Consider the following 24,441-nt stretch of genomic DNA (forward strand, 5'->3'; position numbering starts at 1 on the left):
TTCCGGGGCGGGTCCGAGAGACCCGGAAGTAGTTACGGAGCTCGGCCGAGAGGACGCGGTGTGAGTTGTGTGCCGTTGTTTTTTCTCGCTCGCTGGTCCTGCCGCCGCCGCCGCCGCCGCCGCCGCCGCCATGGGGAAGCGACAGCACCAGAAGGACAAGATGTAAGTTGAGCCGCCGCCGGGAGCGGGCCTGTCCGCACTCTGCGCCGCGCCGAGTCCCTCTCGACGTCACTTCCCCGGGAGCCTCCGCCGTCCCCCGGCGGGGCGGCTCCCTCAGGCGCGGGTCTCTCGGAGTCCTGTCCCCTCGGCCCCTCAGCTCTCCAGCTCTGACCCCGCCGGCTTTCCCCGGGCGCGGTTCTCGCTCCCCAGCCTGCTCACGGGCTACAGCACCTTCCAATTAAAACAAACCCACCTGGCACCACCAGCTGCCATCGAGTTTCTTTGATTTTTTTAATGACAAGAAGAGGAACATCTGTGTCGATCGGCTGTTTTCTGCTTTCCCTTTGAAACCACTCCAGTCGGGCTCTGCCCGCTGCACTGCTCTTGTCGTGATCCTGTAACTTCCGTGCGTCTCCATCCGGGGGTCAGTCAGTTCTCAGTCCTCGTTTTGTTGGGCTTCTCAGCAGCGTAGGACGCGGCTGACCGCCTCTCTCCCTCTGAAGCCCTTGTACGGTGCCTGGGACACCACACTCTTTGTTTTCAGGCTACCTCAGGGGTCTTTCTTTGTTGGTTTCTTCTGATGGATCCTCCTCCCCCTGTTCCGGACCTCCTACGTCTCCTCCCCCAGGCTTCCTCTCCATTTACATCCTGCCCGGTGGGATCTCTCCAGTCTTGCTTAGGACACCTCCACTTGGAGATCCGATGGGCTTCTCGAATTCATTGTGCCCCACGGGGAAGCAACTCTTGATTTTCAGCACCTGAGCCTGTTCCTCCCCCATTTCCCCATCTCAGTGGTCACACCGCTCTCTCCTCGCTGGGGGTCAGAAGCCTGGGAGTTTCCCTTAGCTCCCTCTGCCTCCTGTCCATCAGTACATCCTGCTGGCTCTTCCAGGAATTGACCACTTCTCACTCGTCCACCAGTCCTCCCGCAGGTGAAGTTGATGCCAGCTCCTTCTTGGACCTTTGTAGTCACCCTCAGATTGGTTTTCTGCTGCCTGTTGCTTGACCCTCTGCACACAGCAGCCAGAGTGATGCTTTGAGGACTCATGCTAGATCAGGGTCCTTTCATCCCGCCTGAAGCAAATCCAGAGTCCTCCCACGGCCCCTGAGGCCCCTTGTGATACGACCACCACCTGCGCTTCCATGATCAGTGGCCCTGTGCCCCCATGTGCACTCTTTTTCAGTGGCTTTGCCCTTCTTTGGAAACACACTAGCTTTTCTTGCCTCAGGGCTTTTTTTTTTTTTTTTTTTTTTGCGGTAAGCTGGCCTCTCACTGCTGCGGCCCCTCCCGTTGCAGGCTCCGGACGCGCAGGCTCAGCAGCCATGGCCCATGGGCCCAGCCGCTCCGCGGCATGTGGGATCCCCGCGGACCGGGGCACGAACCCGTGTCCCCTGCATCGGCAGGCAGACTCTCAAACCACTGCGCCACCAGGGAAGCCCTTGCCTCAGGGCTTTTATACGTGATTAGTCGGCTTGGTCCCTCGGCCTCCGAAAGCTCTCTCCCCAGGTCTTGGTGTGGCCAGCTGCTTCTCATTGTTAACCCTGCTCTTTGGAGCAGGACCGTTTGGGTTTGCTTAATAGTTTGTGTATCCCCTTGTTCTGTTGTGTTTTTCACTATGTGCCTGACATATAGTACGTGTTAAAAAAGCATTTTCCAAATGAGTGAAATGATTTCGGTTATCAACTTCTTACTTCCAGAGACTATTTTTATAAAGAGGTGGTAGTAAGATTATCTTTCTCTCTAGGTACATTACCTGTGCTGAATACACTCACTTCTATGGTGGCAAGAAACCAGGTAAGGCATGAAATCCTTCTGTTCCTTTTGGTGTGTGTGTGGGTATAATTAAGGAATGATGCCTTCACAATGCAGTAAGTGTAAAAATGAACAGTTAATAAGAACATGGAAACTATAGTAGACGGGTTGAGGACACAGTTCACAAAAGAGGAAATACACTAAACATAGGAGAAAATGTTTAATATTGGTGGTGATTTTTTTTTAACATAGGTTACAATAATATTTTCTCTGTCAAGTTAATAAAGAATACAAAGAACGGGGACTTCCTTGGTGGCGCAGTGGTTAAGAATCCGCCTGCCAATGCAAGGGACATGGTTTCGAGCCCTGGTCCAGGAAGATCCCACATGCCGTGGAGCAACTAAGCCTGTGTGCCACAACTACTGAGCCTGTGCTCTAGAGCCCACGAGCCGCAACTGCTGAGCCCCCACATGTCACAACTGTTGAAGCCCACGTGCCTAGAGCCTGTGCTCTGCAACAAAGACAAGCCACCGCTATGAGAAGCCTGCTTACTGCAACAAAGAGTAGCCCCTGCTCGCTGCAACTAGAGAAAGCCCGCGTGCAGCAATAAAGACCCGATGCAGCCAAAAATAAATAAATTAAAAAAAAAAAAGAATGCAAAGAGCAATAATACCTAAAGCTATCAAGGCTGCAGTCAAAAGAGCACTGTCACGGTCACTGGTGGAAGCAAAACTGGCCCAGCCTCTTGGAAAGCAAAGCCAAGAGGGAGCCCCACAGCAGGGGTGTTAGTTAGGGTTGTGGCAGAAACCCACCTGCAGTATGTACTTCTTCCTCTAAGCTCTTTCTTGATGTACCCCACGTTTTGGTTCTGTCTAGAGAAAGGTTTTAGTACACAGCAATTTTTGCACTGGGTAATTTACATCAGCATTTTCTTTTGTTTTTTTCTTTTTTTTCTTGATCTTAACAGGTTTTTATTTTTTTATCGATGTATTGTTGACCTGTAACACTGAGTGACTTCCAGGTGCACAATGCAGTGGTCTGATATTTCTGTGCCTTGCAAAACAAAACCCAAAATAGGTCTAGTTACCATCTGTCACTACACACAATTATTATTATTATTAATTTATTAAAATTTATTTATTTATTTTTGACTGTGTTGGGTCTTCGTTGCTGCACGTGGGCTTTTTCTAGTTGCAGCGAGCAGGTCATATTCTTTCTTTCAGTGCGTGGGCTTCTCATTGCAGTGGCTTCTGTTGTTGAGGAGCATGGACTCTAGGTGCACGGGCTTCAGTAGTTGTGGCACACAGGCTCAGTAATTGTGGCTCACGGGCTGTAGAGCGCAGGCTCAGTAGTTGTGACGCACGGGCTTCATTGCTCCGCGGCATGTGGGATCTCCCTGGACAAGGCCTCAAACCCGTTTCCCCTGCATTGGTAGGTAGATTCTTAACCGCTGAGCCACCAGGGAAGCACCACACACAATTTTTAAGATATCATTGACTACAGTCCCCATGCCGTGTGTTTCATCCCCATGACTTACATGCACTTTTTCTTAAAACGTAGTTGACTTGTTGATAGAGTACATACGTGAAATTTTTTACAGAGTAAGTTTTCTGTCCTTTATTTTCATTTTACACAGATATCGCACAAACAGATTTTCGTCGTCTACCTTTTGACCACTGCAGGTAAGAGTTTGGAGAGTTTAACATTTCCCTCGTGATTGTTCTCGGGTACTCAACTGTTTGACAGTGAATCTGATCCCTGGAGATGCAGGTGTAGCTTCTGTCTGCGTTCTCCCACCCGGATCTTCCGTGGACTGGAAGAAGGGACCCAGCAATGGAAAGAAATGATGATGGTTTTCTGCTTGTTCTGTGTCTCCATTTATGTGCATTGTCTTTTAACCTTGTTCTTACCTACAGAGGTAGGTAGGCTCTGTCATCAAGCCTGCCTTATAGTTGAGAGAATCAGTGCTTCGAAGAGTGAGCTCCCTCTCCCAGGTATCCCATCTAGGAAGTGGTCTGACTGTGAGCCCAGGGCTTTAATGCTTTCCTTTTGGTCCAGAGTTTGAGTAGTAACAGCAGCCCCGAGAGTCATGATACTGTGGCCCCTCCCCCTTCCCTGAGAATGCAGGTCACTGTGGGGGCGGGGAGGGACCCAGCTGCACAGCCACTTGGATGTCTCTTCCCACCCTTATTAGACTAATGAACCCCAACACATTGGGGCTTGGGGGAGTGGGCAGGTCTGGTGGTCCCCATGGGCTTGAGTTTCCCCAAGTTTGAGCAGTAGTCAGCTCTGTCCTGGACACACGTGTCTACACAGCATTCTCCCCATCTTGCCCTCCTCTCCCTCTGACCAAAGTTCTGATTCCATAGGTCAGGGTGAGCCTTGAGAGCTGACCAAGCTCTCCTGGTGATCCCAGAACTGTGGTGAGGCAGGTCAGCCGATACCACAGGGCAGTGAGGGGACAGGGGAGGCTGGGGGTGCAGCCGCTGAATCTGCCCAGGGCTTCCAGGAGGCTCCCCACATGGTGAGTGAGGGCTTCACCTGTTTCACTTGGCTCAGGAAGTATGAACAAGTGAGGCCCAGACATCATCAGCTGCATTTCTCACCACCGCCACCAGTTTTGTCATCAGCCTCCTGGAAATGTAGTCTTGTAAATTGGTTCTATGGAAATCTTTGGTTCCCAGTTCTTCCAAGAGGTCTCTGCTGTGTGTCTCGCCCATTTTGTAACTACCTTGGGTTCTGGGTAACACATGCTTTGAGAATGTGCCCTTCAGGCCCTGTTAGGAGAAGACACATGTTCACTGTCTTGCTGTTTGGAGCTTGCCTTGTTGTTGGGTCCTGCTCTGGTTGGTCCCCAGCAGTACTACTGGGTTAGAGTAGAAGGTTGGGCCAGAGGGGGCGGTGGTGAGGACTTCCCACAAGGGCTCCCTGGGGCAGCATTCGGGGAGGTGACCCCAATGCCGCCAGGCTGTCCAGGTCCTGGTGCCTGACCTGTGCTGACCAAACTCGTAGGTGACTGATATACAAACAAGCCAGGTCAGCCAGGGCTCTTGATGACTAGTGATGGAGACCCCATGCCAGAAGAAAAGGTTATTGGCTCAAGGAAGTCCACTGGATACCATCCTCCTCCACCTGTGGGCTCTGCTTTTCTGAAGCAGACCCTCCACGAGGCAGGAAGTGGCCTTCGACACCCATATCCCTGCACTGGAACTTACCCAGGGCTCCCGGGCATCAGGTCTTGTCTGAGCACTTACCCGCTCCTTGGAAACATGGCGGGAACGGAGCCTGCTGTGCAGCCAGGAGCAGGCAGGGCTCCTCCAGACCGTGGTAACCCCCTGCCCCCAGAGTCTCCTGGGATGGGAGGGGGCAGTGCTCAGCAGTGACCCTGTCCTTCTTCAGTCTCTCTCTACAGCCCTTTGTCTACCCGGTCTGCACCCCCGAAGGCGTCGTCTTTGACTTGCTGTGAGTTTTCCCTTGACTTCTGACTAACAGATGTGGTGAGATTGTTGACACCCACTCAGGAAGGGGCTGTGGGGCCAGCTGGAGTGTTTGGGCTCCAGGCAGTGCTGAGCCTGGACACACCGAGGTCCCAGCAGCCTTGGGAGCCCTGGATGGGCCTCAGGCATGAGGTGGCAGTGCTGCTGTGACCTCTGCCTGGAGGGGCGTTGGCCTCTCCCCCGTGTGGGGGTCCCTAGTGCTCTAATTCGCACCCTGTACCTATTAGAGTGTTAATGAGCTGACTAGCTTTCACTTCATGAAGCAGAGCCATAGTTGAGGCGCATAATTTCCTAGTCCTTCCCTTTGAAGCTTTATGCTCAGTTTTATGTCCCAATGTAAACCAGCTTCTGTAATTGTCTCATAGTTCAGATTCAGTTTAGAAGATTTGCAAAATACTTCAAAGGAAAAGGGAAAATTGGCCATAATTGCATTGTCCGGGGAAAGCACTGCCAGTGTCTGGAGTGCTCTTCTGGGAGTGCATTTGTGGTAACCTGCTTGAGGTCACACTGTAGAAGATAGTTCAGGATCCAGTTTTCACTCAGATGAGAGCTTTTCTCCCCTATATCATTCAGAATTCTCTGGAAGTGTGATTTTTGATGCTGGCCCAGTATCTCATTGTATGTACGTCTTTTTCTGTTAATGGTATTTATCCATGTTTATGCATAAGTAGAGTAAAAACCCTGAACGTACTTTGAAGCCCATGTAGCCAGAAATATTCCCCCATTTCCTCTGATGAGGCAAAAAGTGAAGTGGAGTGTAGCCCCTTCCCAGCTCCCCCTGGAGGCAGACCCCCTGCACTGTGGCCCTGTCGCCAGGCTGCACCGGCCCTCCCGCTGACGCGCACTGTCCTCTTCCCTTCAGGAACATTGTCCCTTGGCTTAAGAAGTATGGCACCAACCCCAGCAACGGAGAGGTAGGTGGCTGTGCAGGAGCTTTGGTGATGCCGGTGAACACCAGGTGTCAGGTACAGGAACGTGGTGGAGGACCCACACCGGTCCTTTCTGGAGTGTTCCCCACTTGTGTGCACGTGTGCAGGCATCTGTCTTACCTCGGTCGTGGACGCAGTTGATTGGTGACCCCACTGCCCCTTGCTTCCACCCCCGAGGTGTCAGTGCGTCCGTGCGCCCTCCTGTGGTGGCACAGTTCGGGGGGGCATTTGGAGTTCTGCTGTTGCAGATGGTGGTCACACATGCGGTGTACCCCTGGGACTGCTGGACGCTGGGGGCTGCGTTTTCGGCTTGGTAGCTCCTGGCAAGTTGCACCCTAGAGGAGTCGCACTGTTCCAGACTCTCATCAGCGGTGTCAGGGGAGATACATGTCCTAGACCCTCAGCAGCTCTAGGAGTCACCTGTCTCTTTGGGTGATGTAACTTGTGGGCACCAGCGTTCTGTGACGTGTACTCTGTGGAGAGTTAGGTTAAGCAGCTGTTGATGTGTCACACATACAGGTGCAGGAGAGAATCTGGAGTCGAGTTCCAGCATACTTCCTGCTGGACACCCCCTGCCCCTCCGCATGCCTTGTTGTAAAGCCCCAGGGCGCCCACTTTCCGTTCCTCCTGCTGCTCTCTGTTCACTTCTCAGCTCGCCTTCCCTCTGCCACATTTATTCGGTTGCACCCATTCACTCACAGAAAGGGGTTAGCCGTGCAGCATGGGGCCTGGCACTGTGAGCAGAGTGGGACGGGATGCTGACCAGAGGAGGATGGGGGACCTGGGGACGTCTGTGGAGCAGTGCTATGGAAGCTGTGGCCTGGGGACGAGGGGAGATGGTGGCAGATAGTCTGAGTTACATCGGGGGGGTCTTGCCAGCCCTGGAGGGAGCCTGGCTTCGTTCTGGATGGGCTGGAGGCCAGATGGGTTAAGCCGTAGCGAGCTGTGATCTGGCCTGTTTGGAAGCCTGGCTCTGGCTGCTGTGTCGGGACCAGACCTCCGGGAAGTGAGGGTGGAAGCAGGGAGGCAGCAGGGGCCGTGTACTTTCTGGGCAAGAGGTGCTGGGTGAGCCTGGGCTAGGGTGCAGGCTGAGGAGGTGCAGTGCAGGGGCTAGAGGTGGGCGAGCAGGGAGGGCGGGACCTTCTGCAGACCCTGGAAGCCAGGTTGGCTCCCCCAGGGTGTCAGCCTGATAGAAGTCCGGCCTGCGTTGGGAGAGTGGCGGGCAGTGTGGTGACTGGCACTGCGAAGCTGGGAGCTGGGCTGGGTGGTGGTCAGAGCCCTGTCTGCCGGGATTAGGCCTGGTCAGCTCTGTGACAGACCCTGGGGGCCCTGTGGAGAGTGGAGGCTGTCATTGTCATCGTATTTGGGGAGGCCCAAGAGAACCCGGGTGCGGTGAGGCTAGGGGGAGGGAGGGAGGCAGAAGAGGGGTGTGAGCAGGGTCCTGGTCACCAGCCTCGGACGTGTGAAGTGTCGTGGGTTCAGTCTTTGCTCAGCTGTGCGCTTGTTACCTGTGTTCTGGAGGTGGATGTGTACTCTGGGGCCCTGGGCGGTGGCCTTGTTTTCGGGATGCACTGCCTCCCCTGGGATCAGGCTGCGGCTGTGTCGAGGCTGGGGCTCGCTCCTCTGTCGGTGGGGGCTGCGCTTTGCCATCGCCCCCCAGCCCCCCGTGTTTCCTCGTCCACCTCTGGCCCCCCTGTCCTCGGTTACTGTGGCCAGCCGGTCCCCGGGTGCTCCCCAGCCCCACAGCATGCCAATCGCCTGCCCCCAGCCATCACCTCTGCTGCGGGTGTCCTGTCAGGGAGTCTGTGGTGCGTCCTCAAGTGGGGCCCGTGCCCCTCCCGGCCTGTGCCCAGAGTCCCCGCGGCCGCGGCCCTGAGGACCGTCCCTGTGGTGTCAGCTGCTGTGAGCTCCTATCACCTCCCGGGACCCCAGGAGGAGGGTGCTGCATGTGGGTCTCCCTGGGTTGGCTGTGCTTGGGGCGGGCGCCCACCATCTGTCCATAGGTGTGTGTGGGGGGGTGGTTGGCTAACGAAGGCAGGGCCGAGGTGACTCAGGGAGTGGGCACTGGGCTGGGTGCGGGGACTGTGCCAGGGGAGGGAGGACGTGGGGCAGAACTGGGTTCAGTGGTGTCTCTTCCGCGTGGCCCTTGGAGCTGGCCCTTGGTTGCTGCAGGGCCTGTGCCTCCCCATCCAGGGTCTCCCTGCTGCCCCCTCACTTCCTCTGACAGAGGCCTCCCCACTGGGCAGCTTTCCTCCAGCTGCTGGACTTTGCTTTATTGTCCAGGTTCCTGGAGAAGAGGTGAGCCGCAGACGAAGTCCAGAAGTTTTGAGAAAGGATCCCGTCCCATCCCCTCTTGGCATTTGCATGTATTGACTCCTCTTCCCCCACGTTGTCGTGCCTGGTGTTTCTTGGGTCGTCACACAGCAGAACAGCAGGGCAAATGCCTGGGTCCCCACTGCCCAGCTGAGGAGATATTGATTTGGCCAAAAAGTTTGTTCGGATGCCTCTGCCCTTTTTCATGTGAGTTACTTATTATTAATTACGCTTTTTTCAGAAACTGGACGGGAGGTCCCTGATCAAGCTGAACTTTGCAAAGAACAGTGAAGGTGAGTAATCCTTTACAGCCAGTTTTAGGATTGGCCCGCAGGACCCGAGGCCCCCGCCTCTCACCAAGTTTTTGTTCCTTCCTGATCAGGCTGGAGGCTTGCTTTTGATTTCTCAAAGGCTAATAATTTTTTCTTAAAGGTCCAGATAGTTGTTTTTCGTTTTTTTTCTTTTGTGGTATGTGGGCCTCTCACTGTTGTGGCCTCTCCCGTTGTGGAGCACAGGCTCCAGACGCGTAGGCTCTGGACGCGTAGGCTCAGCGGCCATGGCTCACGGGCCCAGCTGCTCCGCGGCACATGGGATCTTCTTGGACCGGGGCACGAACCCGTGTCCTCTGCATCGGCAGGCAGACTCTCAACCACTGCGCCACCAGGGAAGCCCAGGTCCAGAAAGTTTAAAGCTGGGGTGGGGGTGAAACCTCCGGCTTGGGGCACTTCTTCCCCCAAGGGCACTTGGGCCGTGTGGGCCTCCGGTGGCCTTTATGGGTCCAGCTGGGCCCCATGGGAGACAGGCCCTGCCTGGCCGTGGCTCTGGTCCAGTCATCGCTGCAGACAAGCTGCTCAGGCTGCGGCCCAGGGCAGGCAGCCAGGCAGTGGGTGTGGGGAGTCTGACAGATTTGCCAGGTGGCTCTTGGGCTGGTTTCCACTTGGCACTGGTCATAAAGCCCCAGTCCAGGCCTGGGGTCCTGCTCTGCACTCCTCCACACCCTCCATTGTTCTCATTGGCCAGACGCCTGCGCCGAGGCGACCTCCGTGGACACCCACCTTGTTCTCGGTTCTCTGTGGGCCTGGCGCCGTGCCCTGGGCGCGTGCGGGTGCCGTGGTTGAGGTCGGTGTCGGGGCTCGCTGGGCAGGCGTGTTCCGGGACATGCTGGAGCAGCTGAGGCTGGCCTGGCTCCCAGCAGGTGCCAGATGGCAGTGAACGAGCAAGCGGGCCTTGGTGACCAGGAGCACAGCACCCCATAGATGGTCCCTGGGTGCCACGTGGCTCCCTGCTCTGAGAGCGGGTGATTCAGGGAGGCCCTCGGTGTGTCTCCTTCACAAGTGTTCACTGAGCGCCTGCTGTGTGCGGAGACCAAGACAGGCGGGTCTCTCCCGGAACAAAAGGGAGGGAGGAAATTGGAAATGAGATCACTGTAGTGCGTCAGGTGCTGCATGGAACAGGTCAGAGGTAAAGCAGGGTGAGAGAGGGTCACAGGACGACTCACTGACAGGGTTTGAGTATACATCTGGGGGGAGGGGGAGGAAGGGCAGGGGAGGGGAGCCCTGTGGGGATGTGGAGAGACCATTCTGCGCAGTGGGCTCAGCCTGTGCAAAGGCCCCGAGGCACAGCCAGGAGTCCAGTGTTGCTGCATCAGGGTGAGCGGAGCGGGAAGCAGGGTCTGTGGTCCAGAGTCAGGTGGGATGGGGTGCAGAGCAGTCATGCGGGGCTTGGGTGGCCACGGGAGAACTCAGAGATTATAGCAAGAAAGATCTGACCTAACTTTGCCTTTGTTAAAATTTTTACTAAAAAAAAAAAAAAAAAATTTACTAACTTTGATCTAGAGATTGCCTTTTTTTGGCTTTGTTTTGTCTTTTAGTTGAAAATTTTTTTAAAAATTATTTTTGGCTGCACTGGGTCTTCGTTGCTGCACGTGGGCTTTCTCTAGTTGCGGCGAGTAGGGGCCGCTCTTCGTTGCAGTGTTCAGGCTTCTCTTGTTGCAGAACATGGGCTCTAGGCGCGTGGGCTTCAGTAGTTGTGGCATGCAGGCTTAGTAGTTGTGGCTTGCGGGCTCTAGAGCGCAGGCTCAGCAGTTGTGGCACACGGGCTTAGTTGCTCCGTGGCATGTGGGATCTTCCTAAACCAGGGATTGAACCCATGTCCCCCGCATTGGCAGGTAGATTCTTAACCACTGTGCCACCAGGGAAGTCCTTTTTTTTTTTTTAAAGACAGCATCATTTATTTTCTTTCTTTTTTTTGTTAATTAATTTATTCTTGGCTGCATTGGGTCTTCATTGCTGCACGTGGGCTTTCTCTAGTTGCAGCAAGCAGGGGCTACTCTTCATTGCGGTGGGTGTGCTTCTCATTGCGGTGGCTTCTCTTGTTGCAGAGCATGGGCTCTAGGTGTGTGGGCTTCAGTAGTTGCGGCATGTGGGCTCAGTAGTTGTGGCTCACAGGCTCTAGAGCACAGGCTCACTAGTTGTGGCACACGGGCTTAGTTGCTTCACGGCATGTGGGATCTTCCTGGACCAGAGCTCGAACCTGTGTCCCCTGCATTGGCAGGCGGATTCTTAACCACTGTGCCACCAGGGAAGTCCCAAGTTGACATTTTCAGGGATGTGAAAGTAGAGAGAATTCGGGACTTCCCTGGCAGTCCAGTGGTTGGGACTGTGCACTTCCACTGTGGGGGGCCCATGTTTGATCTCTGGTCTGGGAACTAGGATCCCGTGGTGTGGCCAAAAAAAAAAGAAAGTAGAATTACTGTGTGACTCCCTGCCCTGTATCCATCCCCAGCTTCAGCTCCCATCCATTGTCAACGTGTCTGATTTTACTTATGCTAGCATTCTGCACGTACTCAGGTGATTTTAAGCAGATCCCTGACATCATACTATCTTGTGCTTAAGTACTTCAGTGTGCATCTCTAAAAGCTAAAGATTTAAGAAATAATAACCACAATACCGTTGTCACATCTAAAAAGTTAGTAGGAATGCCGTAGTATCATTGACTATCCAGCCAGTGGTCAAGTTTCCAGAATGCTCTCATAATTATTCTTTGTAGTTTTGAAATCAGGAATTTTAGAGTCCATACAACTCAAGGTCTTTCATCTCTAAGTGTTCCCCTTTCTGCAGTGTTCTTGCTGGGACTTGAACAGGCTCCCTGGCTGTGGGCGGGTGTTGGTGGGGTGGGGCAGGGCACGGAGGGCAGCCGGGGCTGGTTGCAGTAACCCAGGCGAGGGACACAGGAGGTACGGGGACGAGGCAGGGTCTGAAGGACAGGCTACTGGTGGGTGGGCAAGGGTGACGGATGCCCGAGGTGGAGAGGGAGGCCAGGTGGGCTGGGGGCTGACAAGGCCGACTTTGCTGAAGAAGGCCCTGCAGGGGTTGGGTCTTGCAGGATGAATGGGAATTCATGCTCTTGGAGGAGGAGCTTGAGCTGTGGGCTGTCCCCCGGGTCACCCTGGGCGTGCTGATGCAGGGTTCCGCCTCTCCTGCTCTCTGACCTTGGCTCTCTGACCTTGGGCGTGTGCCTCCTCTCCAGGGAAGTACCACTGCCCTGTGCTGTTCACCGTCTTCACCAACAACAGCTACATCGTGGCCATCAGGACCACTGGCAACGTCTACGCCCACGAGGTGGGTCCTTGGGGAGCCCCAGGCCGGCTCATGGGGTGAGAGCCACCGGCGCATCCAGGAGATGGCAGGGCCTGCTCGTGTCCTCCAGACTGGACCAGGGCAGTTCTGCCCACTGAGCAGGTCCTTGTTCCCTGGTGCCCCCCACAGGCATCGGCAAAGACCTTGGAGGGACCTCAGCTCCTAGTGCCGCCCCAGGGGATCACATGTTGGCGGGGGGGGTCCTGATTTCCACACCCGTCCTGCTCTGGGCCTGCTTTGGGCTGGGTGCAGATGGCAGGGCTGTGGCCCCATGATGCGGGAAACCCTCCCTAAGCCTTTTTCACGCCCATCCGTGGAGGTTGGCCCCGCGGGGCTCTGGGGTCATGGATTCGGGTGGCTCATTGGGAGACAGATGTGTGACGACGGCAACCTGTTTGGGGCGCAGGAAGCCCCGCCCCTTGGTGGCACACACTTTTGCCCCCACTTGGTCCTTTCCCTACCTCTGGGTGGGCTCTGGGCTGCCAGGTCGGGGGCCAGGCAACGTGACCAGTGGACTTTCTCCTGGCTTTAGGCGGTGGAGCAGCTAAACATCAAGGCCAAGAACTTCCGAGACCTGCTGACCGACGAGCCCTTCTCCCGGCAGGACATCATCACCCTACAGGTGGGTGTCCCCTTCCCTGCCTGCCCGGGGACCACCCGCCCAGGACCTTGGCTCCTCCTGCCTCAGTGGTCTCGCAGCCCCCTGCCTGTGTAGCTCCCAGCTGTCCCGGCCGTTGGCAGAGCCCCTCCCACCCTCCCTGCCCTCAGTCACCCTGGGCCTCCACACAGGCTGCCTGCTCAGTCCGGGGCTCACTGCTCCCCTCCGAGGCTGCCCCTGCCGTGTCAGGGCCCTCGTCTCTGCCCCCAGAACCACCTCCATGTCCCAGCAGCCCCGTTGGTGGCCTGAGGGCTGGGGCTGGTGTGCTCAGGACCCAGGGGCGAGTGTAGGGTGTGCCTGTAGGTGTCAGAGCCCCGAGTGAGTTCATGAGAACCGGCCCTAGAAAATCAGGGTGTCTAGATCCTCCTGTGTGGCTCATCCCGTTCTAATCAGAGGCCGGTGCATGGCTCTCCCCAGTGATGGGCTCGCTGTCCCCAGGGCAGACCGTGGGGTCAGTCTGGCAGCCGGGCTGAAGGGGGGCGGCCTGCAGGAGGCCTGGAGGTGGGCACCCCACGTCCCGCGCTAACAGCCAAGGGTGCTCAGCTGTGTGCGGGGAGAAGGGGACGCAGCTGGCTGAGCAGCCATCTGTGCCACTGTCCCTGCCCCACCCCTGCTCGTCACCCTGCACAGGGCACAGTCCCTGCTGACCTGCGGTGCCCATGCAGCCCCCAGCCTCTCCCCTCCAGCCTGGTCCCTCTGCCGGTCCACCCATCCTTTGCTGCCTAGCAGCCACACGGCCCAGGATGGGTCTGGCTGTGGTGCCAGGCTCACTGCCACATGTGTTCTTTTTGCCATAGGACCCCACCAGTTTGGACAAATTCAATGTCTCCAACTTCTTTCATGTTAAGAATAACATGAAAATAATAGACCCAGGTATGTATGGCCAGGGCTGGCCTGGGTGCCAGGGACTTAGGTAGAAGAGCCTGTGCTCCTGGGCGAAGCCCCTACCTCCCTGGGGCTTGAGCGTCTGGGAGTCTCACCCAGGTTTTCAAAGGTCTTGCATTTCCTGAGCCCACGCTCCATTGTTCTGTGCTGGGGTTGGCAGACCACCCTGGCCCATGCCTGCCATCGGGGGCCAGACATGTCGGTGCCAGCCGGGCCATCACCATGGTGCCCAGCCTGGCCATCTCCCTGCCACCCCCGCCCCGTGAGGACTTGGCTCTAGGTCTCTCAGAGCTGCTTCCTTTCCCATGTGTTCGGGGGCCTGGATGGGCCTTCTCCTCAGAGATTGTGTCCCACCACAGGGATGGGCCATTCGTGCTGGCCGCTGGGTGGGTATGGAGGTCCCATGAAGGGTGGTGACTTCTCGTGGCCAGGGGTCCTGTGATGCGAGGTTGTGACCCCTGGGGCTGGGGCCGGTCTGGGGACAGGGCAGTGGCCTCGCTCTTTCTTCCCCCACTGGGTCCTCCCTGGGTTGTTGTGACCAGGAGACTGTGACTGTGACAGAAGCTCTGGTCACTTCAGACTCGTGTCCCGGCCGGGGCTCTCAGTGGCTCTGGCCTCCTGTCCCTGTCACAACATCTGGGGATGCTGCTGGGTCTTGGCTGCTCAGGGCGACTGTGCTGTTTTGTAGATGAAGAAAAGGCCAAGCAGGACCCATCTTATTATTTGAAAAACACGAACACGGAGACCCGAGAGACGCTGCAGGAGCTCTACAAGGAGTTCAAAGGGGACGAGATGCTGGCGGCCACCATGAAGGTCCCCGAGAAGACAAAGGTGGACAGGCTGAATGCTGTGAGTAGGCAGCAGGCCTTGCCGCTGCCCTCTTTGCCCCTTGGGGCACTCCTGGGGACGGGGCTGCACTGAGGCTGGCCTGGCAAACCTGGGGCCACGGATAGGTGTGGCCGGCCCGGAGCAGATGTGCTAGGTGGACAGCTGCCCGGTAGCTTCAGTGGTTCCTCGCCCCACAGCTCCCTGGGGTATGGGCAGAGTCACTGCCCTGCGAAGCTGGTTACTCAGTGCCCAGAGCAACCTCAGGGGTGCCAAGCTGCTGGGGGGAGGGAGCCAGTGGTACTGGGGGTACCTGGCACCCGTCCTTACCTTCTCATCCCACACAGCCCACGGTTGGTCCTGGGACCCCCAGTTGGCAGTGAGGGCACCAGGATTTGCACCCTGGCTTGTCAAGCCCCCCTTCCTCTATTCAGGCAGGACCTGGTGAGCTGGGGCTGGGGGACCCTGGGAGGGGGGACCTCTGAGGTGCCCCCCTAAAGAACTGTCCAGAAAACTAAGCGTGCTAAAAGAAGGTTTGTTGTTTATCATCTAATCCCACCTCTAACACGATGGTTCTTAGAATTTTGGTGTATTTCTTTCTCATGGGAAGAAACTTTTTTGTCCTTCTGTTTAGAAGGAAAAAAATCGTTTATTGAGGCTTATTTTTTCCTGTGGGGACTTAACACATTTAAAAAGAAGCTCCAGTTCTTGGTGCTCTGAACCCCAGAGATGCCCAGGCTCTGCCTGGTGTGTTTTTCTGGATTTCACTTAACGTGAGAGCTTTGGCAGCCAGGCCTTCAGCCCAGTTGAGACCCGTGGGCTGCTGGCTCACTGTGCCCCTGCTCCCTGGGCCCTTGGGGAGAGGCCAGTGTGGGCTGGGCTGTCCTGTCCCCCTTGGTAGACCCCTGCAGGCACCTGTGGGTGGTGGTCAGGGACACCTTCCTATAGGAGAGGCACCGAGCAGGGCCTGAACAGCGGGGTGGCCTCGGGCCGAGGAGCCACCGTGGTTTCTTGGCAGGCCCACTATTCCACCGGGAAGGTCAGCGCCTCCTTCACCTCCACTGCCATGGTTCCCGAGACCACGCATGAAGCAGGTAGTGGCCTTTGTCTCCACCACCAGCGTTAACAGCGGCCAAGGGTGGGGTGCCCTCGTCCATGCCCTTCTCAGCGCTGCTCTGTCGCGCCTGGGCTTTGTGGGCTCGTGGGCAGCTCAGGACTGGCCAGGCACGGCCCCTTTTGAAAGTGGGCTTGTGCTTGGGATAGGGGCGGCTGTCCAGGGGGCTCCCTGGTGATGGGAGGCCCTCCCCATGCTGGGGCCACCCCACCTCAGGCTCCAGCCCAAGTCCCACCTTGGCGTTGCCCCCAAGCCCCCTTCCTCTCCTGTTCTTGGCTGGTTGGGCCCCCCTCCCCCCAGCCCTCCCCTCCCTACGTCGAGGAGCCATCAGGCCCCGCTGCCCCACCCTCCCCGATGCCCCTGGGGGCTCCGGGCCGCGGGCAGGCAGGCAGGCAGGCAGCTCAGGCCTTTGCTTGCAGCCGCCATTGACGAGGACGTGCTGCGCTACCAGTTCGTGAAGAAGAAGGGCTACGTGCGGCTGCACACCAACTTGGGTGACCTCAACCTGGAGCTGCACTGCGACCTGGTGGGTGAGGTGGCCGCCTGCGAGTGCCTGGCTGCTGGGCCTTGCAAGTCCTTCCTCACTGTCAGGGCCGCCTTCCACTGCCCAAGGGCCCTGGGGGTCCTCGGTACCCTCCTTGGCCGCCATGTGCCTCAGTGGAGCACCTTGGCTTTTTTGTAGACGCCAAAGACCTGTGAGAACTTCATCAAGCTTTGTAAGAAGCAGTACTACGATGGCACCCTCTTCCACAGGTCCATCCGAAACTTCGTGGTGAGTGCCGTGCGCCAGCCTCCCAGTGCCCACGTGCGGAGTCCTGCAGTGACCCACGTGTACCCGGGGGCCAGCTGGCCACACCAGGCCTCTTGGGGGTGAACCAGGAGGGCCCCATTCTCACCAGGAGCAGCTGGGGGATGGGGGGCAGGGGGGCTGAGGCTCATGGGCACAGCTTCTCACTGGCTGGTTCTTCCTGCAGATACAGGGAGGTGACCCCACGGGCACAGGCACAGGTAGGTGCTTGTGCTGGGCCCCTGGGAACTCTGGCTGCGCCACAGGCTCTGAGGGCAGGGGCGTGGGGACTCTGCTAGCCCCACGTGCTGTTTCCTCGTCCCAAGGTGGTTGTGAGGCCTCAGCCACAGATGAAGGGTTGGGGGCACATTACCTCCCGCTGGGCCTCCAGGGGCACCCCCTCTGTCCACAGACCAAGGAGGCCTACAGTGGGTGGAGGTTGGGCCCCACCCTGGATGCTGCCCCTCCAAAGCCCCCCTTAGCCTGCCAGCTGCTTGGGCCAGCTTATCCCTCGCCCTGTGTTGTGTGAGCAGGAACCACCCATCTCCTTGGCACTTTACTCCCTGTTCTGTGGGCCGGGCCCTAACCAGGGGCTCTGAGGGCCCTGGGGCTGCGGGGGTGTCCTGCGGGGGGGGGTTGGTGATGAGGACCCCAGGGATTGCGCACGGGTTTTTGAGCTGGGCCGCGTCCCAAGAGCTGCGCTCAGCTGGGACCTGGTCATTCTTGCTGCCATGTGCCCCCTCCTCCTCCAGGGGGGGAGTCGTACTGGGGAAAGCCCTTCCGAGACGAGTTCCGGCCCAACCTCTCACACACGGGCCGCGGCGTCCTCAGCATGGCCAACTCGGGGCCCAACACCAACAAGTCTCAGTTGTGAGTCAATGGGCGGCCATGGGAGGGGCCCGGGGAGGGGGTGGCTCCTGCAGGTTCTCCGTCAGCCTCGCCCTACATATTGTGCCCCCGACCCCGAATCAATCCAGAAAGTGTGGGGACATGCGCAGACCTGCCTGAGCGCTGGGCCTGTGCACCTGCACGTAAAACGAGTCAGCCGGCAATCCCACGCCTCGTGGTGGTGCCTGCGACAGGCCAGGGCGGCACCAGATGTGGGTGTGGATGTGGATGCCTGGCCGGGGGGCGGAGACCCAGTGAGGGGTCGGGAATTCTGCTGTGAGTGTTTTGGCGTTAGATGCCCAGGACACCCACCTTGGTCCTAGTAGGTCTAAGTTTTGGTGCTGAGAGGGTGAGAACAGGCTAGATGTACAGGCTTGGGCAGCCTGTGTCCAAGTGTCTGGGGGGTGGGGGCCTGTGTCCAAGTGTCAGTGGAAGGTGGGGGGCGGCGCAGGGGAGCTGCGGGGCCGCAGAGGAGAGTGTTTTCCCAGGAGCCACACGCTGCCTGTGGAGGTTGGTTTGGGCCACACGGCCACTGATGGCGCGTCGAGGACGGTTTGGGTGGCGGCCCGCATGCACCTTTGCTGGCTTCATCTGCAGAGCCGCGTGGCCTGGGGGAATGGGGAATGGGGCCCCAAGGGGAGTGTTTCTCTCCCGCTCAGCCTTCTCTAGGAGCTTTATGAGTTCATCTACGTTTCTTGATTCATGATTCTTAAAATCCTTAATTTTTTACCTGTGTTCCAGATATTTTCTCAGACTTTAAAATTTCGGGGAAAGGTGGCACATGTTTTTACATCTCTCCTGTGGCATTTCCACTTGTGCTTAAGGAGTCCCCAGTGCCATCGTGCGTGTGTCTCAGGGAAGTTGTGGAAGGCTTTGGTTTTGGGATCTCGCTTGTCCGTGGTGATTGTGTGTGACGTGGGCACAGCGTTTGTTTCCTCCCAGTTGTGCTGGTGTCACTCAGAGCAGTCCCCTCCCCAGGTGGATGGCAGCCTTGCTGGCAACTGAACAGTCAGGATGCCCGTCACAGTCTGTCAGGTGGCTAGTTGGCCCCCCGGCCATCGTGGGCACTAGTGGAGCGGGGAGGGGCCCCCGAAGGGCGGAACACGCCCTCCTGCCTGATGGGTGGTCCCCTGTCTTAGGTGACTTGTTCCCAGTGATTTCCTGCTCATCCTCCAGCGGAGCCCCTGAGAGAGCTTCCCACAGAGAAGGCACTTCCCGCCAGCCATGAGGGCCTCGGGTCGTCCTCCTCGTGCCCTGGCACTCGGCACCTTCCTGTGGGAGTTGGCTCTCACTCTGTTTGTTGTTCCTTCCGCCAACGTTACACTTAACCTGTTCACACCAGCTCCACACTGGGCTCTGCAGTGAGTTCCAGGAGGTCCACCCTCACTATTTGTTCGCACGTTGCTTTGGCTCTGATTGCTTATTCTCTAATCTGGATTTTATTTTAATTGGAGCGATGTGACGTGTGTTTTATTTATTTATTTAATTAAAAAAATTTTTTTTGTGACGTGTGCTTTGGAACAACAGACGTGCGTGGTGTAGTTTCCATCTAAGGATGTGCCTTGACTTCTCCTTGGATGTCTTCTATCTTCTAATGCGATTTTACAGTTTCTTCACATGGGTCCTTTGCCTTCCTGGATAAAGCAATTCCTTAAGGATTTTGTAGTTTGTGATATTTTTGTAAACATTTTTTTTCCCCTAATTCTGGGTGGTTATTGTTCATGTAGAGAAAAACTATTATTTAGGCACTTTATCAAATTCTCTTATATTTCCAGTAGTTTACCGAAACTGTCTTAGGCTTCGTAGACATTCACGTTATCAGCTTGAGGGGATGTCCTCTCCTTCCTGGTGCAAACATGGTCCCCTCACCATCAGGCTGTGCGGGGGAGGACATGGGCTCTGTTGCGTCACCCGATCAGGTTTGCTGTTGGACCTACTTTCTCAAGCGAGGTTGCTGAGTTTGCAGATGCTTTCCTGTAGCGTCTGTCACTGTAACATATGCTGTTTTTCTCCTGGAGGCTGTGGGCCAGCCTTTCTGCTGTGTCCATGTGTCTGTCCTGGCCAAGATTGTAGACTGCTGCTCCCTCCACATGGGGGCCGGCCTGGGTCATCTGTGCTGGTTTGATGGGGATCTGAGTACCGTGGGCGCTGCCCATGGGGCGAGGTGGCCGGCGCCTTCTCGGGGGACAGCTGAGCAGCTTTGGAGGCGAGGCAGCTGTTGTGACCTCGCTGGGCAGGGACGGCCGCAGAGCGTCCTGCTGACCCTTAGGTGGGCTTTGCTGCTCCGGCCAAGCACTGATTCACATTTTGCCGGAATGGGACTCACCCATCTCTGGATTCTCAGCCTGTGTCCATGCATCCCCCTCTCTCCCCATCCCTGACCACATCTGTGTCCGTTCTTCCTCAGGGCTTACAAGGGTTGTCTGCTCTCACTTTCTCTGTAGTTATTTTCAGTTTCTACCTCGAATTGCTTCTTCCTGGTTTCTGTTCTCTCCTTTCTTATCGGCCTGTGCGTCCCCCGCCCCCTGCTTGCTGGTGGCTGGTGGTTCCGTCTGTCTCATCCTGGCAGGGCTATGTGGCAGGTTTCTTAGCCCCATGGGGCTGGGTGGGTGCTCTGCGTGCTGTTGGCAGGGCCGGTGGTGTCACCTTTTTTTATTATTTCCAACTCTGCTTAAATAGCCAGTAAAACCGCTGCTGGATTGGTGGCGGTTTTCTCTTTTTATTTCTAATATTATCGGGTGTTTTGTCTTTTCAAAGAGCTAATTTTAGACTTTATTTCCTTTCTGTTATGCCTTGGTCTCCCTTTTGTTGTTTTTGTTTTCCTTCTGTTACTTTAGGTTTATTCCATTCTCTCTTTTCTTTAACTGTGTTAGAAGTGAGAATAGGAGACCTGCCTGGTGGCCGGAGGTCGGGGATGCACAATTCCGCGATTTTTGACGTCTGGCAGCCCGATGGGCTTGGAAGGCGTGCGCTCCCTGGGCGGCTGCTGACGCGTGTTGATGGAGCTCGGTCCCGCACGGGCTGTGGGGATGTGGGGGCATTGCTGCACTTCTCTGGGGACTGCTCCATGTTGCGACCATCGCCACACTTCCTGCCTGTATCCCTTCTGTCTGCTTCCATCCTTCTTTTAGCCTTGTAGATTCTTGAAGTCTTAAAGCAGTATCTTACACAGCACACACCTAGATCTTGGTTTATTTTAATTCAGCCTGACAGTCCTAAGTGTATTTAACTTTCTAGTCACTGTGCTGCTTCTGGTGATCTTAATTTGTTTTCTACTTAGTCTTTTCTTCTATTTCTGTTTCCTTCTTTTCGCTCTCTCCTGGTTTGGAACTTAGACGTTTTCCTTGTGGCCACGAAGTACATCCGTCTAATGTCTGAAGTTACTGGTTAGCGCCCTACACCCCCCCCGCCCCCGCCAGTCAACCCGCCGGCTCTCACATCCGTGTCCTCGGGGAGTTTAATTTGCCTTTTTTAAAAAATTTTATTTATTTATTTATTTTTGGCTGTGTTGGGTCTTCGTTGCTGCATGCGGGCTTTCTCTCTAGTTGCGGCAAGCGGGGGCTACTCTGTTGTGGTGCAGTGGCTTCTCTTGTTGCGGAGCACGGGCTCTAGGCGCGCGGGCTTCAGTAGTTGTGGCACGTGGACTTCAGTAGCTGTGGCTTCTGGGCTCTAGTGCGCAGGCTCAGTAGTTGTGGCGCACGGGCTTAGTTGCTCCATGGCATGTGGGATCCTCCCGGACCAGGGCTTGAACCCGTGTCCCCTGCATTGGCAGATGGATTCTCAACCACTGCATCACCAGGGAAGCCCCCTAATTTGCCCATTTTTATACCAAATTAAACATGAAGATTTTTGAGGGTGGCCCTTGTGTCCCCTTCCCACGTGTGTCTGTGTCTGGACCCCTTCTTGCTTGTTGCCTCCTTTCTTCCGGGCTACAGTCTGTGGTCCTGTAGTCAGTCTCTTGATGGGACGGGCTGTGGGCACAGCGTCGGCCCAGGAGGAGGTTGGCGGCGGTCAGGCCTGGAGGCAGAGCCCCTGCCCCTTCCTGCACGGCCTGGTAGGGGGCCGAGGCAGGCAGGTGGGGAGGCACAGGCTCTCCCTGACCATCCCTCTTTCCCCAGCTTCATCACCTTCCGCTCCTGCGCATACCTGGACAGGAAGCACACCATCTTCGGGCGGTAAGGAGCTGCACGTGAGGTCTGTGTGTGTTGGGGGTGGGCGGCTACCTTCCCCTGGGCTGGGCCTGCTCCCACTTGCCCCGTCTGTGTCTCTGCACAAGTGGGGGCTTGGGGCTTCTCTGGCGGGGGATGGGGGTGGGCAGGGAGTTGGGCCCTCTGGACCTGAGACCCGTCCCAGTGGCCTCCCCAGCGCCCTGCCTGCACCCTCAGGCTCTCCCTTGAATGGTCCCGAGTCTTAAAGCTGGGCCACATCCTGTCTGTCTCCCCATCTCCTGTCTGGAGCTCGGTACCCATCCTGTGAAGGCCCAGATGGTATTTCCAGCTCTGTGGCTTCATGGTCTCTGTCACACCCCCTCTCTGGTCATAGCACAAAATCAGCTACAGGCATTATGAGCGTGGACGGGTCCCGATCAATCTTTGTTGACAGAGCTGGCAGGCAGCTGGACTTGGCCACCAGCCGGGCCCCCGGGGACCCCGCCCCTCATCTCTGGGTCCTGCTGGCTCCTTCTGGAGCCACTCTGTGCCCCTGGCCTGCACAGGAACATGGCCTTTGGGGGCGCCCTGCCCTGGGCACATTCTCAGGTGCCCCATCGCTCTGCTGCAGGGTTGTCGGAGGCTTTGACACACTGACGGCCATGGAGAATGTGGAGAGTGACCCCAAAACTGACCGCCCTAAGGTATGTGCCCGGGAGCATGGGGGCTGCTCCTCAGGCTTGGCACTGGGCAGGCCCTAGGCGGGCTGGGGGCATGCGCCGGCTCTGCTCACCCCCTCCCGCCCCCACCAGGAGGAGATTCGCATGGACTCCACCACAGTGTTTGTGGACCCCTACGAGGAAGCCGATGCCAAGGTGAGGGGGGCACTCGGGGCCCGTTCCGTCCCCAGGAGCCCCACCCGGCCCAAGGGCTCCAGGCCAGACACTCCCCTGCCTGCCACAGATCGCTGAGGAGCGGAAGAAGACGCGGCTGGAGGCAGCGGCCCTGGAGAGCACAGCCAAGACCAGCCAGCCCCAGCAGGGGAGCCAGGGCCCCCAGACGTACCGCCAGGGAGTGGGCAAGTACATCAGCCCGGTGGTCACGTGAGTCTCCACGGTGCTCTCCCTGCACTTACCGCCGGGGGGTGGGGCAGCTGGGGGCACCACCATGAGCTCGCTGCTGGGGGGCGCCTTGGTGCAGGGTGAAGGAAGGGGGGTTGGGGCCTGGTACCCACATGGCAGCTCTCGTCTGCTGCTTCTCTCCCCAGGAAACGGGTAGCAGAGGAAGAACCCTCCACCAGTGCAGCTGTCCCCGTGGCCAAGAAAAAGCCCAGCCGAGGTTTTGGGGACTTCAGCTCGTGGTAGCAGGCTGGCTGCTCTGGATTCTGGTAGGGACTTGGACTGTGTCCCGAGTTGTCTGCCCTTTGAGCTGCAACTCAATAAAGCTCTGGTCTATTGGCCTGGGTCCTCTTTCCTGGCCTTGGGAGTCCACGGGCCACCTCTTCTCTCCCTGGGTAGGACGGCCTGGCCCTGTCTCCACGTCTGCTCCTCTGCCTCAGTCAGGAGGGCAAAGCCAGCTGGCTCCCGCTGTTCCTGGCAAAGGGCGAGCAGAGGTCCTGGGAGCTGGTGTCTGTCGTCCCCCCAGCCCCTGCCAACTCCTCTCCAGCCTCAGGGCCTTGTGCTCACATACGACCTGGGGACCTGCTCAGTGGTGTCTCTTTCTACTGAAGATCTTCAAAGCCTGCCCTTTCCGCGCCCTCCATCCCACAGTCCTCCTGTGATGCTGCTCCCTCGGCTTCCAGAAGCTCCCGTGGAAGCTGAGGGACAGCTGCCTCCTCCCAGGACCCGTCTACTCCCTCTGCAAGGCCAACAGGGTCATCACTGCCCTTCCCCTACTCTCAGCACTTGTGTCCTCGGGTCAGCAAGGCCACCACCCCCTTGGGCTCTGGTCCCGTTTCTCTCCTTTCCTGCCTCACCCGAAACCTCACGTCAGTGAGTGCCAACAGTTCTAGAAGGTACTGTGGCTCTTTCCGCGTCTCTGCTTCTGAGCCCTGGGCCTGTCTCACCTGCCTCCTCTGAGCCTCGTGTGCAGGTCCTCATGGATGGCGGCGCCTTCCCTGCACACGGACCCACCGTGCAGCCCCGTCCTCCGAGGCCCCTGCCCATGACCATCAGCTGGGACCTGGGCTCGACGGTGACCTTTCCACTCCCCCGATGCCTTGGGCCAGGCTGCTGTCCCTCACGTCTTCCCAACCCTCTCTCCATTGAGGGGCTTACACGCCCATGCTGTCTCCGGGAGCTGGGGTCACGGGGAGGAGGTGGCCGGGCCTGGTGACGGCCAGCCTAAGTGCTCTTGTGGGCCACACGGGGACGCTTGCCTAGGGCGCCTGGACCCCCAGATGGGGGCTCCGCCCTCAGCAGCTCCTTGGCTACCCCATCAGGTCGCGAGACCCGTGATGCTGCTAACTAGGAGACATTGGATGTTGGAAGCTTTATTTTTAAACCTCACACAGACAGAGGACGGAGAGCCGGACGTGGGGCCAGAGGAAGCCTGTGCATGTGAGCTTGGCAGTCCTGCTTGAGGGGCAAACCTTTGGGCTGCCCTGGGCTTCTGTCCATCCGTCTGTCTGGCAGCCATGCCCAACTGCCCTGAGGGAAGGCCGGCCACCCTGGGCTGCAGCCCTGCAGCGCCACCCACAGTGAAGGACAGGCCTGCCCAGAGCCTTTGACAAATGAGGGTTTACATGTCTGTAGGTCATTTTGAGCTTAAATTGTAGTTTTCTAGACATTAAAAACATTCAGATTTTGTTAATTCCCTGGTGAGGTTATCAGGTAAATTAAAGAACTT

The 24,441-nt window shown here is 57.2% G+C and overlaps 1 protein-coding gene across 2 annotated transcripts; it reads left to right on the plus strand.

Annotated features, from left to right (window-relative positions):
* The first annotated feature begins 52 nt into the window (after positions 1–52).
* PPIL2 (peptidylprolyl isomerase like 2) lies at positions 53–22,958 on the plus strand. Of its 2 annotated transcripts, XM_065889268.1 has the most exons (20): positions 53–162; positions 1,905–1,954; positions 3,549–3,594; positions 5,312–5,374; positions 6,272–6,323; positions 8,893–8,944; positions 12,180–12,271; positions 12,822–12,911; positions 13,745–13,820; positions 14,521–14,681; positions 15,676–15,751; positions 16,191–16,297; positions 16,454–16,543; positions 16,746–16,779; positions 17,311–17,428; positions 21,565–21,621; positions 22,226–22,298; positions 22,407–22,469; positions 22,558–22,697; positions 22,862–22,958. In XM_065889268.1, exons 1-20 carry the CDS (start codon positions 131–133, stop codon positions 22,956–22,958), a joined length of 1,569 nt encoding a protein of 522 aa, XP_065745340.1. In that variant the 5' UTR covers positions 53–130. The 2 variants fall into 2 exon arrangements, with proteins under 2 accessions (XP_065745340.1, XP_065745341.1); XM_065889269.1 differs by lacking the exon at positions 22,862–22,958 and having other exon boundaries at positions 22,558–22,701.
* The last annotated feature ends 1,483 nt before the right edge of the window (positions 22,959–24,441 follow it).

Source organism: Phocoena phocoena, chromosome 13, assembly GCF_963924675.1.
Source record: "Phocoena phocoena chromosome 13, mPhoPho1.1, whole genome shotgun sequence".
NCBI lineage: Eukaryota > Metazoa > Chordata > Mammalia > Artiodactyla > Phocoenidae > Phocoena > Phocoena phocoena.